At 47.1% G+C, this 17,144-nt stretch overlaps 1 protein-coding gene across 15 annotated transcripts in view; it reads left to right on the top strand.

The window, feature by feature from the left end:
* The window catches only part of ST6GAL1 (ST6 beta-galactoside alpha-2,6-sialyltransferase 1), a 39,630-nt gene extending 22,687 nt beyond the window's left edge, over positions 1-16,943 (top strand). For 13 of the 15 annotated variants that reach the window (XM_042878178.1, XM_042878184.1, XM_042878186.1 and 10 more), the window contains 6 exons: positions 5,113-5,242; positions 6,190-6,865; positions 9,821-9,918; positions 12,792-12,893; positions 13,700-13,874; positions 15,442-16,943. In XM_042878178.1, the coding sequence (XP_042734112.1) occupies positions 6,241-6,865; positions 9,821-9,918; positions 12,792-12,893; positions 13,700-13,874; positions 15,442-15,683 (1,242 nt within the window). In that variant the 5' untranslated portion in view covers positions 5,113-5,242; positions 6,190-6,240 and the 3' untranslated portion in view covers positions 15,684-16,943. Of the gene's footprint in view, positions 1-1,272; positions 1,452-2,536; positions 2,595-5,112; positions 5,243-6,189; positions 6,866-9,820; positions 9,919-12,791; positions 12,894-13,699; positions 13,875-15,441 lie in introns of those variants that run through there. The other 2 variants (XM_042878187.1, XM_042878188.1) reach the window with 2 other exon arrangements.
* The last annotated feature ends 201 nt before the right edge of the window (positions 16,944-17,144 follow it).

The raw sequence follows: 17,144 nt of genomic DNA, 5'->3' as shown, positions 1-17,144 counted from the left end.
TCTAAAGCTCTTCCTCCACGCCTGCAAGTCGCTACCTGGCTTTGATAAAAAAACACATTTGTGCTGAGGTTGGCTGTCGTGGTGCTTTGCATGCTCCACTCCAGGAAAGAGGGAGGCTAAAAACTGCAGTGGTCTTTGTTGCCCTTCAGCTTCCCTAGCATAGTGTTTTCTTCACTCCAGCAACTGCGTCTACCTTCCTTAACTGCTTGGTTGCACTTCAGATCACTTTGTGTCATGCCCCATGACCACCATGATCCTTCACTGTGATGCTGCCATGATTTGTGACGGGAGAAGAGGCAGAGGGGAATGTTTGCTGGGTGGATTTCTGTGCAGTGCATGGCATGGCTGCTGCTGGGCTCTCAGCAGGGGCACAGCCATCAGTTCTGGATGGGCAGCACTCTCATGTGTTTGGTTTCCCTTGTGCTTATGGGGGTGCTGAGAAAAACAGCAAGGAGGTTTCAGGCAAAGCCTTCATCAGGAAACTTTCAATAACGTTTTCTGGTTTTGTAAGTATACATGTGAAACTTTGGGTGCAGGGGGGAGGAGTGTTTTAAGCTCTCGAAATGGCTTTAAGCATACGTAGATGCTTAGATTTATGCTGAATATTTCCGTTCGTTTTAACGTTATCAGCCTGCATTTTATCTTTGAAATGTCAGTGTGGGGTTAAAGCCAAGGTAGAGCTGTGCTTGCTGGTGTTCGCATCCAAAGGCAGATAGACCACGAGCTTGCAGCGTGAGGACGTGACTCCCCGACTTGCCTTGGCACAACGTGTGTTTGACATCTGCTACTGCAGATATTTTGGCTTCTGAGAACCTGGCTGCTGCTTCGACAGTGAACAACATTTGGTGTGTTTTGCTATCTGGATTCCTGCGTGTCTGTTACAGCAGCTCCTCCCTGACACTTAACCTGGATGCAGATTTCCTCAATAGCTTATGTTCAGTGCTCACAGCTTCCTGGGGATATTTCTTTTCCTATACTCAGGTTCCTTGCATTGAAAGGGAATATTTTGACTTTTTATTTTTTTTTTGTGCCAGAGAAGTAATAGAAATTTGTGTACAATAACTTCTTTTTGCCCATTCTCTGAAAATGACATGTTCTGGTGGGCTGCGATGGTTGTCATCGTGGGGGAGCTGTGGTGACGAGCACTGCCCTGGGGTGCTCTGCATGGGAAGCAAAGAACCAAATCTGAGCAGCGCCGCTGGGCCGGGCCCAGAAACAGTAGATGTGCAGTTCTGCACGCTCCTTCCAATCCCTTTGTTTGAATTGAATTAGGTTCTGCTTTGAGCACGTTGTAAAGAGTGACTGCGTGGTCCTGGAAGAGATGGAGAGATATCACACCCACCTGCAAGAGGCTGGCGTCATGGAAGCCTTACCCTGAGCGGCTGCTGAGCAGTGCCTGGCACAGAGCTGTTTATTGTCCTGGGGCCATGGAATGCTGGTTGGGTGTCTTGGTGAGTGGGGATATTTGCAGAGGCAGTAAGTGTTGGCTTGCTGCGTGCTGCTAATTTAAAATAAACAAGTGCTGCCCTTATTTTGAACGATGAGTGCCCTAGAGGAACACATTAATAGAGAAAATGAGGAAGTGGTGGTGTTTAATTTGAAGGCATAATGTAAAGTAAATAGTCCTAAATGAGTGCTCAAACCCTTGTCTTCTTAGCTCAGAGGAATATTTGGTGTGGGAAAGGTTATGGTAAAGCTGGCTGATGATGGAAGCCTCACTGATAAATTTGTGATGTCAGAGGGTTCCAGATTCCAGATGGGGGTTGGACTCGATGATCTCTGGAGGTCCCTTCCAACCCCTACAATTCTGTGATTTGGCCAAAGTTACACTCTTGGGAGTCGGTGGTTATTGGGTGGCATTACCCACTTCCTTTCTCTTTTTTGAATTTGATCATGAAATGTGCAATTTCAGAAGTTGGAAAGGTTTGTTACCAGCAGTGTTTTCCACATCTCTTACTGCAGTGAGGCTTTACTGTTGGAAAAGTCATCAATGGCAGCGCTGCTCACAGCACATTCCCATGAGCATGTGCCCACCGTGAGCTGACTTCTGTTTTATGCTGAGCTCTGAGAGCTTCTCCCAGCCCAGAATGAGCACCAGGACATCCCTGGAAGTGATCTCCCACCAGGAGATGGCATCTGAGTGGGGACGTGGAGTCAGAGCCCTGCTTTACCCGCAGGCTCTGAGGCCATAACAGGTCCCTTCCCTGCCCCTTACTGTGAATGAGAAATATCAGGCAGGCAGCTGTGACCTGTATAGGAAGCAGTGTTGTGGTGGAGCAGTGCTGCTCCCAGCAGCCAAGAACTTGTCCCTGTGCTCATGGAGGCACTGTGTGAGCAGCCCACCAAGCAAGGCATGTGCCTTGCTGAGATAAGCATGGTATTCTCAGCCTACTCCCTCCAGACTGTGTGGCTTCTTCGTGTGTCATCTGAAATTTAACCACGTTCCTCACTTAAAACACTTCTGCTCATTCTTCACTTTTTTTCTCTCTTTTGTTGCATGTGTTGACTTTGGAAGTGCTTGCTTCAGCTCATGGCTCAACAGCTGTTTTATTTTCACAGCGCAGTGATGTTTTGAGAGAAAGCAAGGAATTGCTGTAAGTGAGTCTACTCTGTTTATCTAATTACAAAACGGAAATATATGCAGCTGAATTAACAGGCCAGGTTGGACAGAGCGTCAGAGGGAACTGAAACAGCTCTGGGAGGAACAGTGTGTTCACTTCTAATGTATTATCAGTTTTCACCTGATGAGTCTATGAAAAACACTGTTTCTTCTGTTATAAAATGACTCAGTCACAGCTTCTTTACACTTATAGTCTTGATGATCTCTTTCCCCAGGACAGGAACAGGAGATTTTAAGAACAGATGGGAACTTTAGATAACTTCTCAAATCCTTTTATTTTTTTCCCCTTTTCAGTTTCCTTGGGAGTATCGCTTTATTTTGAGTGGAAGGAGTCCTGCTCTGCACCTCCATCTCATCCTCTGTTTGCAGAAGAGGATCACATTTCAGATCTGTTTGCCTTTTTCCTCTTTTCTTGTTTTAAGAAGTTAGCAAGCCCATCGAAAGGGAGGCAGTGTGCTTGAGTTTTCAAGTGTTTGGTGAGAGCCTTGGGAAAACCCTGAGCTGTCATGGGGTAAGAAAGTTCCTGTGCTGGTTTAGGAATTGCCTGGCAGGTAAGAAGCAAGGCGTCAGATTCCACAACACCACAGGGCTCCCACAAGCTAATATCACTCCTAGTACCTGCTGTTCTACTGCAGTAACTGATCTGAGGAGGAGAGGAATGGCAAGGCATGTATCCTGAGGGCTGGTGGGACCAGAGGGAGAACTGGAAAACCACAGAGAGCCAGCAGTCCCAGGCAGCTGGGCAGCACGACAGCCAAGGATGCTGTGTTAGCAGAGGTGGCATAAAGCTCTGTGGTTTTGGTTTATTACCACGGAACAGATTTGAGTCAGCCCCACTTGCGACATGGCCTGAAGTCACTGCAGGCAGTACAGAGCTGGGGCCTTGGAATGTGGCCCCAAAGGATGTAGGTGAATGGGCTTGGGAGGTGACCAAAGCAATCCAGCTGTGGTCTGCAGGGTTGCATGGCCAGAGTGTGCGTGCGGGGGCATCCTTGTGGGCTGATCCCTAAGCTTTTTACTGATCACTGTAGAAAACAGATAAGAGCTTGCCAGGCTATTATGTCTAACACAGTGGGGCTGCTGTGGTAAGCGTTTCTAGGGTAAATCTGCTGTGGGTCATGGAAATGCAGATTGCCAGCTGTCCTCCTCTACCCGGCTGGGGCAGCTGTTTTGTACCACTCAGCAGGCACCAGCACCATGAGCTGGGGTTCTGGGCCAGGCCAGGCCAGGCTGCAGCTCCCTGCAGGGATGAAAGCCTCCAGGATGCCAGAGCAGGGAGGTTCTGCCCACCTGGGCGGTTAAGCCTGTGAGTGCTATCCTTGAGAACAGGCTGCCTTTCCCCTTGCTAAAAAAAAAAAAACCAAAAAAACAACAAACAGCCTCTTTACTTACAAGTCAAAGCAAAATCACTGTTCCCACTGCAGTGTGCACAGTTATCAAGGTGGGAATTGCATTGTGTGAAGTGCAGAATGTAAATTTTTAGGCTCCTCTGCGTGCTCCTCACTATGGGGAACACAAGCTGGCAGTGCTGAGACATTCTGCTATTGCCTACATCTGAAGATTCCTGGAAATCAGCCCCTCGCTGTTGTGTCAAGAAGCACAAGGCGAATGAAGTCTGGCTAGGAGCCTGCCCAGTGTGTGCTGGAAGGGAGGCGGAAGGAGCCTGGGAGCTTTGCTCTGAGCTGGTTGGTGCTGCATGGCTCATTTGGGGGTTTCTGTTTCTCTCTATTTATAGATTCTGAAAGCACTGCTGTCTGCAGCGGAACTGCGCGCAGAGGGGGTAGAAGGATGCCCACCAGCTGTGGGCTGCTCTGTGTGAAATCACTGGGTTTTTCAGAGTTTCTTAGTAGAGTTAAAATACGAGTAGTCAGCATTAGATGTATAGAATCTTATGCTGTGTACTGTACATCTGTAATTTAGCTTACATGGCATTGTCCTGACTTGGTGTTCTGCAGAAGCAAGCTACTTCTTGAAACATATCACCCTGTGAAATCTCGCCTGCTCTTGCAGTATTTCCTTGATTAGAATGAAGCTGTGAGGTCAAAAGATTTGTCTAGACAGTATTTTGTGAGGGCCTGTGCATAAAGTAATATGTTGTAAAGTGATTTTTCATACTGCTCGCTCTTTCTTGCTCCAAAAAAGGCCAGGAGTTGTCTGCAGTTGTGTTTGAGGAGGAGCACCTGAATTGCTGAAGAGCAATTAGCAAGATGTTTTCTTGGGAAAAGTTAAGTTTTTTCATCTCCTTTTCTCTTAGCAATGCTCATTGTACGCATTAACCATCAGCACCGGGGTTTTTACTTCACTGAGAGAATGGACACACAAAGCTGATGTGTTATTCATGTTTCTGCTGCTGACACTTTGTGCCCTGATGACAGCTTTTATGGGACTGCTGCACTTATCTGAGGAAATGCACGTTCATCTTGAAACCACGAGGTTCTTCCATGATAGTTTTATTTCTTCTTCTTATTTATTTATTTATGTATTTATTGCAGGTGCTTCTTGAGTCTCTTCAGTGCCTCATGCAGCTGTTGTGTTTGGAGATATCCTGCCTTAAATCCTGGACAAAAATCTGCCAAAAGTCAAAAATGACTTGAGTGGAAGAGCCACTGTTTTGTCCAACAGGTAGGATGTCGGTATTGGTGGCTTCTGATGTATCACAGCTCAGCATAGCTTGCTGTGAGCAAGCTGTCTGTGGAGAGAGTTGCTGCAAGAGCCCTGCTAGGGCAGATAATCATCTCCTGAGGTCTCACCACTGGGAGGTGGTTCGTATAAAACTGTTTCACTGGGGAATACAGTTTTGTAGAAAAGACATGAAGGCAAAGTCATCTGAAAGCCATCTGCTGTTGGAGTGTTCCCTTTGATAGCACAGCTGGTGGGAGGTGGAGGTGACTGCTCACACAAGGTGCTGCATAAGGAGATGGGCAGTGCTGTACACAGGATCTAGCCTTACTACCTGCAAGGATAACGTACCTTGAATAACATTTATCAAAGAGCATTTGTGAACACAGCCGTGCTGTGGCTTAATTGGCTCCCAGCAGCTGGTTTCCCACCAGGAGCATGCTCAGCCCAATGAGGGTTTGCAGAAGTTCCCTGTGTAGTAGCTGGCTGTCAATTGATGAAACTCCTGGTGCTCATGAACTCAGTTTTTTTCTGCATGGTTATGTGCCTCGTTATGTGCTTGGTTAGTGTTCAGGCTTGTAATGAAGTGACAGCTCAGTTCTGGAATTGCTGCTGGTGGGATTTGCATATTGACTGATTGGGATGGGAGGTGGAGGAGAGCAAAACAGAGGCCTACATTCCTGCCAGTGTGCTTCTAGCTGTGTTAAACATGTTTCAGTGACAGCAGCCCCAGGTCACTGCTACATGCACGTGATGGTTAATAGCCACTTCAAGTCTTATTTGTTTGACATTTGAAGTGGTGAACTTTTGAAATGAGGTCTTTAAATGGGTTGAGGTGTTAAAATTGCTGCTGCATTCTCCCACTCCACACCCACAGCCTCAACTGCTGTGTGGGATTTTTATATGCATGTGTGGATGTGTACCTTTGACTGAGATGTTCTCTTCCCCAGGACCAGCTTGCTGCCCTGAGCTCTCTGTCCCATTTGGATGCAACGTACACTATGGTTCACATCAATGTGCTGAAAAAATTTATGTGTGTTCTTGTGGTGATACTGATAGCTCTGACAGTTTGCCTGTGGAAAGAGACAAGAGGAAGCTACTATGTTCCTTTCAGGAGTGATGATGCACAGGTTCACAGGACTTTGGAAAAATGGAACCTACTTAAATCACAGGGCCTCTTCCACGAAGCTGCTGGTGAAATGGGTCAGATGCCTAAAGCTTTGCCCAACAACCAAAATAAAGTAAAAGGCATCACCTCTGGAGCAGTGGAGAAGTCCAGGAAAGCAGCAGACCATGTGAAGGTATGGGATAAGGACAGCTCATCCAGAAACCTCATACCCAGGCTGCAGAAGGTCAGGAAGAACTACCTGTCCATGAACAAGTACAACGTGACTTACAATGGGAAGATGAATGCTGCTAAACTCAGCCCAGAGAAGCTGCTGTGCCAGCTGCGGGACAGGGTGAACGTGACCATGATACAGGGATCAGATGGGCCCTTCAATTCCTCAGAATGGCAGCACTACCTGCCAGAGAAAAGCCTCAATGAAACAGTGGGCCGCCTGGGCCGCTGTGCTGTTGTGTCCTCAGCAGGCTCTCTGAAATCATCTCACTTGGGACCAGAGATAGGTTGGTATTTTTCTACTAAGATAAAATCAAGCAATGCTGTTTTATAACTTGCACTGAACGGAAGAGACGCTGTGTCATGCTCTTACTCTGCTGGAGCCACAGAGGTGTTTAAAATAAGCTGGAATCTATCCTTGCAGTTCTTTGATGGTGAACAGTACAGGCTAGGAGGAGGTGGGAATAAGGATGAGGTGCTCTTCTCCTCTCTCAGTGTGAACGCTGCACATCGTAAGCTTCCTTATGATGCTGTAGGTGACAGTGCCTGTGAGTGTTAGCCTTTGGGCATGCCTGCTCCCATGAGCAACCGCTGATAGCAGCAGCAGTTTCTCAGAAATGAAAAGGACTGTGATAGAAAACAGCTGCAGTCTTAATTCTGGAACCTTGTAAAGATTTGATTATGGTATAACACCATAACACTTCCTCAGCAGGAAAACAGCAAGTAAAAATATTTAGCCAAATGGGTAAGCCCCAAGGGGGAGTGCAAAGGATTGGACTGAGTTGAGAGGATGTGACTTCTGTGCAGGTAGTTCCTTAATAGTGAATCCTTTTAACTTTCATGGTTGTGTTGACCTCACCAGAAACTAGAACTAATACTGAATACCAGGAAGAGGTTTGGAACCTCAAATGTTTGTTTCTTGAGAGGGTGTGGGATGGGTTGAGTAATGCTTATGTGTTCATTGCACGCTTAAGAGGCAGAAACTTTTTTTATTAGTAGAAACTCCTACAGAGAAGGAAGTAACAAAAATAGCAAAAAACAAAACAAAAAAACCAACACAACTAAAGCACAAAAGGGAAAAAAAACAACCACTGAACACAGTCCTGAGCAATCTGCAGATTGCGGACGGCTCAGTGGCCCTGGGCAGTCTTCAGAGGTCTCCTCTATTTCTTGCTTGTGATCATCCAACAGTGGCACCGCCTCACTGAGCCTGCAGGGCAGCTGACTGTGAGTGGTCCAGCAGTTGAGGTCTGTTCTGTGCTACGGCCACAGGACAGGACGGACTTTGGAGGGCTCCATTTGTTGTGTGGAGTTTGGTGATACTTTGCAAAGTCCTGTCTGCCCATATTGATCTGAAGTCAGTACAGTGAGTAACAAATGCTGAAGCATTGGTCTTGTAGTGTGGATTGCAAAGAAGCGAGCGTGGATACTGTAGAACACTTTGTATCGTTAAGGAAGCAGCGTCAGGGTCTGTCCAGCCTTCAGGTCTGGGTTTTATGCTTGGCAGAAAATTCTCCTGTGGCTGCAGTCCCACTTTGTTCACTGCTTATTGTTTGGGATTCTGTGAAGATTCACACTGCACTTCACTCGCTGCAGAAGGAGTATGCATGATTGCTCTCTCCTGTAGAAATTGCTTGCAGGCTTCAGTACTTCAGTGTGTTTGTAAGTTATCAGCTGGATCAGGTCCCTTTGGCCTGTACTAAGCTGGAGGTAGCCCTCATCCTCTGAAACAAGTAGACAGATAACCCTTTAATACATTATTCAGGAACAACTGAGGGAAACCTTTCAGCTGCAGTGGCAGGCTGCTGTGGGGAGGTGAGGGTTTGTGCTGGCACGTACCCAGAAGCTGTCCCTGGTGGGTGCCCCTCAGAGCAGGGAGCAGGTGCTGGGTGAGGATGAACAGCATGAGCTGTGTTGAAGTGCACTGAAGGATGTGATAAGAAGGGCGGTGGCAGCATTAACCAGGGCAGCACTGCCTCCTGACACAAACTGCTGTTGACATTTGTTTGATGTCATTGTTTTAGCCTCCTGATGAACTCTTGAGGCCAAGTAGGGTCGAGTGCGAGGAAGGCAGACCTGACTTTGAGCACCTTTCTGGGCTGGAGCTTTCTCAGAAGTGATCTCTTGTTTGATGCTCTCCTGTCACCCTGATGGCTTGTTTCCAGCAGTGTTTGTGCTGACTCCTGTGATGGGACCGCTCAGGAGCTGAGGATGCTGTCACAGCACATTGTAATCCAGCATGCAAGTGCTGGATCTGGGATGCGAACAGCCAGGCAATGGAAGGGCTGTGCCTCTGCTGCTGCAGAGTGGAGAGCATGCCAAGTGTGCAGAGCAATGTCTGTGCCTGCAGCCTCCTAGTCTGTCCCCTGGGCTGAAGCATCAGTCTGTTCCAGATCACACTGGATGAATTCTGGAAAGGTCACTGTGTAATGTGCCCTGGGCGAATGCCATTAACCCTGCTGCCATCCCAGTTAGCAGGCCTTGTGTCTGAATCACAAACTGGCACCTGTTAGCTCAAGTAGGCATCTCTGCTAATGATTCTGCATGCTTTTGGCTGCTCGGGAGCCCAGTCTCACTGCTGCTCCTTCAGCTGAGTGCTGTGAATAATGAGACATTTAGGAGCGCATCTCTGTTCATGTACAGTTTTCCCCAGTTTTGGTCTGACATATTTCTGTGGAGGAAAAATTGGGGTTTGTTTGGGGGAAGGTGCCAAAAAGGAACTAAATCTTAAAATGAAGCCTTTGCTTTGAAGCTTGGTTGAGCACAAGAGACTGCTGAATAATTATTCTTTAAAGGGCTGGGGGTATTTTGTCTGTGTAATCACATTAAATGAGGAAGAAGGGTGGTAGATCAGAATGGGGAGATCCTGTTTAATGGGCAGTGCTTGTCTTGATGAGTTCTTGATGGTAACAAGGTCTGAGAGTTACCAGTGAAAAACCAAATTGAGGAAATGCTGAGCGCAACACAACCACTGGGAGTCAGACAGGATGCCACAATGAGTTCATCAAACACCATTTTTAAGTGTACACTTGAGGTGTAATAATGCTTGGTGTCTGGCTCAAGTTGTGCGTGTAAACTATAAAATCATAGAATTATCAAGGTTGGAAATGACCTTCAAGGTCATCGAGTCCAACTGTCAGCCCGTCCCCACCATGCCTGCTGGTGCATGTGGTCACATGGAAAGTCTCCATAGCTCCAAAGCCAGCTGCCAGCTCACTGCTTTCACTCTGTTCTGCTTTCAGACAGCCATGATGCCGTCTTGCGCTTTAATGGGGCTCCTGTCAAGGGATTTCAAGAAGACGTGGGTCAAAAAACAACGATTCGTCTTGTTAATTCCCAGGTAGGTGTGATGAAAGTTCAAACAGACCAAGCGTAGCACAGCTCCATGTCTCTCTTCTGCTTGGGAGCTGAATCACAGAATCATCGTAGAACGGCCTGGGTTGAAAAGGTCCACAAAGATCATCTAGTTTCAACCCCTCTGCTATCTGCAGGATTGCCAGCTACTGGATCAGACTGCCCAGAGCCACATGCAGCCTGGGTGAATCCAGCTGAATGGTGGGGAATGGCCTTCCTCCTAACAGGGACACGGGCAAACCTTCTCCCCATTGCTCAGATACCTTCTGAGGCTCCTGCATTAAAATTACCACGTGCTGGATGTTGTGCTGCTTTTCTGCTCAGAGATTTTGCATATAGCGTATTAGTAGGCTCGTTAAATGGCTGAAGATAAGTGCCCAAGAAATGTACTTCGGAGCATTAGCATCCTGCTGTGCTCTGCTCTGCAGCTTGCTCTTCTCAGTTCCCCTGTGTTCAATTAGCACTCGGATGTGGGACGGTTTGTCCTTGTTCAGCCAGTCTTTTTTTGGCAGCCACATCTGGCAGCTCACATCCTTCCTCTGCCCTGTTTGACCTTTCTGTATTTTATCTTCTTCCTTTTGTGCTCTTTACGATGGCAGATAGGCGTTATCACTTGAGAAATCTTGCTCTGAAGAAAGTGCCAATTGCTGCTCTTCCTGTGATACAAAGTTGTTTGTCAGTGAAAATATGTACGTGACCTGGGTTATTTGCACAGGGAGGAGGGTAACATCATGAGTGTAGGATAGCACCAACAACGCCGTGTGACCGCTCTAGTTTTGGGCTAAGTGTGAGCACTGCTGCTGTCCCCCTTGGCAGCTCTTGTTTTGGCTCCTGCCACTGATCCATCCTCAGTCCACTCCTCAAATGAAGGAGGTGGGATGCCCTGTATCTAATCTATCAAACTAGTCTGTGTTCGTTGCTGTCCCTTTGGCATGGGTGGCCAGTGGCCCTGAGTTGCTTAATAGTTGTTCCGATGTATTTTCTGTAACAAACTTAACCAGCTAGATTTGGGAACAGTACCCAGTTGTTAGTTTGTTCACAAGTTGGAGATTTTTACAGTACAGTGGGGTATCTTGTACAGCTATTTAAGAAGGAAAGATTAATGGGATGATCATAGTGTCAGGGGAGAAGTTTGGGATCCTCAGAGCTGAGGATGGGCTTCTAGGTCCACAAGCTTGGTGGTTGTTCTAAATAGAGAAATTCTTTAATGTTCCCTTGCCTATTTTCTCAGACCTTGACTGTTCCCTTTGTCCTGCTTTTTTAATGGCATGTGTTCCTGTAGTCTTCTGCAAAGCATCAATTTGCCCTGGGAAAGTTCTCACATCTTACAGAAATAAGTGCTGAGGACACTGTGGGGGGAATACTAATGTCGTTATGTAGGACACGATTCCTTTCAGCTGAGCTGACCAGGGAGCAGATTACCAAGGGCTTCCTCTTAGCTCTTGTTTACAGCTCTCCTTGGCTGTGACTGAGAGTTCTCTGCCATTGCTGCATTTGCTGATATTGGCATTAATGAGTCTGCAGGGAGAAAAAAGGAGATAGTACACCCATGGAGTGAAATAAGGTTGTGATGGCTGAAAGAGAGCATGTTTGGATTACAGGGCAGAAACTGCAGTAGCTGGAGAGCAGGAGCTCGTTATAATCTGGTGGGTAATTGTACCAGGAGGGCAGGTAGCACTAACAAGATATTTGCTAAGCAATGAGTTAGCTAAAGAACAACTTCAACTAGTAAATGAATGGATTAGTCAGCTCATTAGAATCAAAAGACTGAGCAAGACAAATAAGTTGTGTAGCAATTTAAGTGGTGTTTAAGTACTTAGAAAGAATCAGTCCCTCTATTGACAGAACTGATAGGCACTAAAGGTATGCCCGGGCATAGGGCTGCCCAGAGCCAGAGCCCCACCTGGCCTCTTACAGCTGGGCATTGGTGCCTCTGGGCAGCCCTTGGGAGGCTGGTGTGCCTCTGCTGGCTCACGTGGCTGTGCTTGGCCCACCTTTGCTTCCTCTGCTGCTCAGCTTCTCTTGAATCCTCCTTCCACGTGTTTCACATCAGCTTTCATTTTCTTTCTTTTTTCTTTCCCTGGAAAAAATTCCTGGAAGATTTCCAGCCTTTCAATGGAAACAGGAAAATGAAAACAAAACGGCAGCTTTCCTCACCCTGTTTCTGCCCCGTGGCATCCCACCCTTACCCAGCTGAGGGGCAGCCCACGCCAGCTGCCTGGGCCTACAGGAGCTGCACTGCACTCCAGCTTGGGGGCACACTGTCAGCAGGTGACCTAGATACTGCCACTGCTGCAAGGAAATGAGGCCACGCAGTGCTCGTGCTTGAGGGAAAGCCTAATCCTCTGGAGCTGGCAACAGATGTGAGGAAACCCATTTTGCTTTTCGAGTAATAGACATCTGGGCCAGCCGCAGTGTCCCTGAGCACTGGTTAGCAGAGGCGATCAGTTTGCTGCTGGAGGCAGCCTAGATACTTCAGGGTAAATGGAGTAGCTCTTAATTAGGCCCTCTGCGAGCATGAGGAAAATGGGAGCTGATTTTTATGACAGTGAACAAGCACAGCTTGTAAAGAACTGCTGATGCAAGTTAAGCCTGAGGGCAGAGAGGGCAAAAGACCAGCTTCTGTCTCAGTGGCCTGTGCTTGCTTTTCAGGGCAAACCTGTGTTAGTGCAGGTTGTTGGAGACTGTGCCAGCGGTGTATGGGTGGCTGCAGGAGTCATGTCCTTGTCTGTGTGCTGTGGGACATGCTTTGGGAGCAGCAGAGGGGTGGCTGTAGCTGTGCTCAGTGGGCTTCGCTGCTCCTCCGCTGCTGATGCTGATGGTGTGTATTGACGTGTTGTGTTTGTTGTGTCGTTCCAGCTGGTCACTGTTGAGGAGCAGCAGTTCCTGAAGGATGCTCTGTATAACACTGGAATCTTGATTGTCTGGGATCCAGCGCCGTATCATGCAGAAATACATGAGGTAAGGCTGAGGTTTCTGTAAATAAGATCAGATGCATGCTTTGAAGTGCAGCTTTTAGCTTGCATCTTCCTAATATGAACAACCACTCATTTTGAGGTCATTCTTGTTTACCTCATGCATTATGATGGGGTGGGATAGCTCTGAAGATGTAAGCTAACGTCACCTCCCTGTATTAGATTTTCACTTGTGGGCATTGCAGTCCCTCTGGCAGTACAAAAGTACAAATGTTTTGCCCAGTCCCACATCTCCAAGTGGTGTAAGGATGTATGCACAGCCCGTATAAAGTCAGTGAAACCAGGATGGGGTATTTGTGGCATAGGAAAAGGTATCAGAACAGCTTTCTGGAAACATGTCCTTCCAAGTGTTTTTACTGAAAGTAGAATGTTACGATGCAAATGAGCCCGGCCTGCTTGAGGAGGTGGTGCTGTGGGAACTCTCCTGCAGCATGGGATGCCTTGTGCTCAAAGTGGAGAGGCGAGGGGGTCTGCAACGTTGAGACAGACTTCTCAATATCGTTGGCTGTGGGGGTTGCAGAGTGAAATGATACAAGAAAGCTGACTTATAAATAGTCCTTCTCTGCCAGAGGGAGGAGATAGGGATTTTCCCCCTCTGTTCATTAAGGCAAGTCCCCTCACAGACTTGAAGGGCAGGTTTGGTTGAGCAGCACGCAGCATGCAGAGATCCAGCAGGACCTCTTCCCTTGGCAGCAGCAGGTTAACTCACTGATAGCCTTCCTGTTTGCCATTGGTTGTAGGCAAGGGCATGCTGCAGATAAAACCATCTGACCTCTTGTTTCTGTTTTGCAGTGGTACCAAAAACCAGACTACAAGTTTTTTGAAGCCTACAAGTTGTATCGCATTAGACATCCAGAGCAGCCCTTCTATATCCTGAATCCAAAGATGCAGTGGCAACTCTGGGATATTCTGCAGGAGAATTCCTTAGAGCATATTCAGCCTAACCCACCGTCTTCAGGAATGTTGGGTGAGATAACTGCCTTCTAAACTTCATGTTCAGCTTATAAGAGTTCTTCAAAATGCCATTTTCAAAGACAGCTATGGATTTATGTTGTATGAAGGCTTATCAGAATTGCTTTTGCAGTGCTTGTCTTTTGCCAGAATTCAAGCATCGTGTCTCAAAGGTATCATTTTGGTTGTGTTAAAATAAGCAGCACCCCTCTGGAACAGCAGTTAAAAACATGGCCTGGTTCCATGCGGGAATAGGTGAGCAGAATGCAGCATCGAGATGTTCTTGAGGATTTCTGGCTCCTAAAACCAGGGCAGTTCAACTACGTGGGGTGCAGAGAGGAACATAAAGCTCCTGTGGGTTCAGATCTCATCAGGGAAATAAGTCAACAGACTTACTTATTTACTGTAGATTAAATCTGAGTGGTTACCTAATATGTATATGGGAAGAAAAACATACAGCTAAAGGCCTCATCACAGCACGGGGTTGGGGGTGGTCTGACTGACCGCTTTGATTCACTATGCTGATTTCTTGTCAGCATGCTAAATCCAGGCTCCCAGCAAAGAGGCTCACTTTGCGTTCCTCCATTGCAAAGCTTTTCCTTGTTTTCAGCAGGTAAATCTCATGGCCATGTCAATTAGAAGGAACAGACCTCAGGATTCACATGTATGTTGAAGTCACAGAACAGAAGTGTGGTCTCGTTCACTATGTGGACATCAATCTGTTGCACTTCAGCCAGTATTCCACTGTTGCCTCTACTCCCATCTCTGCCAGGCACCTTCTGTGTCTATGTAAAAAGATGTGGAGCTGTTGGAGCAGGTCCAGAGGAGGCCACAAAAATGGTCAGAGGACTGGAGCACCTCTCCTATGAAGACAGTTTGAGGGAGCTGGGCTTGTCTGGAGATGAGAGGGCTCCAGAGCAGACCTTACTGCAGCCTTCCAGTAGTTACAGGGAGGGGATAAACAGCAGAGAAGCTGACTTTTTACGTGGTCTGATAGTGACAGGACAAGGGCTTTAAACTAAAGGGAGATTTAGATTAGATATTAGGGAGAAATTCTTTACTCAGAGGGCAGTGAGGCCCTGGCACTGCTGCCCAAAGAAGTGTGGGTGCACCATTCCTGAAGGTGCTCAGGGCCAGGCTGGAAGGAGTCCTGGGCAGCCTGACCTCATGGGGCAGCCAGCCCACGGCAGAGGGCTGGAACATAATGGACTTTAAGGACTCTTTCAGCCTAAGCCATTCTATGATTTCTGCCAGTTAAACACCTCGTTTTCTTTGCCTGCCTTGCCCTTGCACTGTACCAATTACATCATCACACGTGCAAGACAACTGCATAAGAATACAGCCATGTAATTACAGCATGGCTGTCGCTGTAAACAGCTCACTGTGGTCAAATCCATCAGCTGTGTTGCAGCTGCACCGAACAGCCCCATCCAGCCTGGTGTGTTTTCTCCCACTTTCTACTGAACTTAGGAAGGAGGAAACCCTTCCCTTTGGAGTGGGATGCTTCTTGCCTGGCCGTTCACCTCACTGCAGTGGTTTATGTGCTCCCAGGGCCGCACTGACGTTGGTCTCTCCCTGCACAGGCATCGTGATCATGATGGCGCTCTGCAATGAGGTGGATGTATATGAATTTCTCCCTTCTAAGCGGCAGACGGACATTTGCCACTACTACCAGAAGTTTCACGACCGTGCCTGCACCATGGGAGCTTACCACCCTCTCTTGTTTGAGAAAAACTTGGTGAAGCATTTAAACCAAGGCACCGATGAGGACATCTATACTCACGGGAAGGTTACTTTGCCCGGCTTCCGAAATGTACATTGCTAGCAAATCAGTTTTTATTGTCTTTAGACTTCTGCCTCGACCGTCGAAGCACTTTGAAAATCAGGGTTGTCACGTTCATTAGGTCTAAGCACTGGTGTGTTTTGACAGCTCTTCCACCTTGCGACGCTTAGGACTCTTTGGCATAGCTTCTCCAAACTGGAAGGCAGTGCAATACGTTGTGGTACATCCACACAGTGTCTGTGTGAGCCTCTGCAATAAATGTCTTCCTCGTGGGGCTGGGCTCATGCAGCTGGTGGAGCCTTTGGCTCAGCTGATGATGCTGTATGGGAATCACAGGAGATGCTTTCTAAGCAGAGACTGCACAAGGCTGAATCAAGTGCTGATAAAGTTCAGCTTGCTTCAGAGGGGTTCTGGCAGCTGAAAGCCTGATCTGCTGAGAAACAAGAGACATTCTTTGACACTTGTTCCCATCGCCCTGGAGCTCTCTGTAGCAGTGATTTAAGGAATCACTGTTAAAGCTGGGTACTGATTAGCTCAACTCCTAGTCCACAATATTTGATTTTACCATTAGAATAAGCAAGGCAACTGCCTTTCAAAATACAAGGCTTTTAAATCATCCGGGTGGCATTTTTGACATGTGAGAAGGGAGGCAATTCATGATTCAGGAATTTCTGCAAGATATTTTTAGACATTTTAATGGAGGTTTTTTGTTTTTTTTTTTTTTTTTTTTTTAATAATTTTAATCAAGTTTTATTGACCATTTACTTTTCCAGTACAGTGTCGTGTTTGGTACAAAAGAAGCTGTATTTTGAACATGTTTTGGTGGTGGTGTTGAAAAGCACAGATGGGAAAACTCACTGGAAGCTGGTACTTCTTTCTAACTCTCTGCTAATCTACCTCTGTAATTATTGGCAAATTGTTTTCTGTCTTGTCTCCGGTAACAAAAAAGCCACATAGCAGCTGGATGGATGAGATGCAGCTCTCTACAAGCTAAGCAGGGCCATTCTCATTGCTGTTGTGTGCTTTCTGAATGCATGGCGAGCAGATACATTGCCTCCATCCTTCATCAGCGGTGAGGAAGGAGAGAGGGCTCTGCTCCCCGTGCTGGAACTCAGGCAGAAGGGAGCAGGGCACCTTTTCTCTCTCATGTGGCCTCATGGTGGAAGCAGCAGCTCTGCAATCTGTGTGTCAATGAGAACACCTAGTCCTTTTCCATACTGATGTATTCCATGGTTATCTGTAAAGAAAACCTCTTCTTCTCTTGTTTTGAATAAATCCTGTGAAGTCACTGGCCCATTCTTACCTTGGTGAAACCAGTGTAAATATTGTTTGTGGGGCCTTGTGCCAGAGCAGGTGGGAACTGCGACGTGCTCCTTTTGGTGAGCAAGGGGCCCTTATCTGCTCCTTGGTGAGTGTTCTTTGTTGGATCTGTCACTGATAGAGACGTGTTGGGGCTTTTCTGTTTGATTTTAAAGTATGGCCCTTACTACTGCTATTGTCCAG

This window comes from Lagopus leucura, unplaced genomic scaffold (assembly GCF_019238085.1).
Source record: "Lagopus leucura isolate 7727_CA_CO unplaced genomic scaffold, USGS_WTPT01 Super-Scaffold_100021, whole genome shotgun sequence".
Lineage (NCBI taxonomy): Eukaryota > Metazoa > Chordata > Aves > Galliformes > Phasianidae > Lagopus > Lagopus leucura.
The sequence above is the reverse complement of the archived record's forward strand: the minus strand, read 5'-3'. Positions and strand labels throughout refer to the sequence as shown.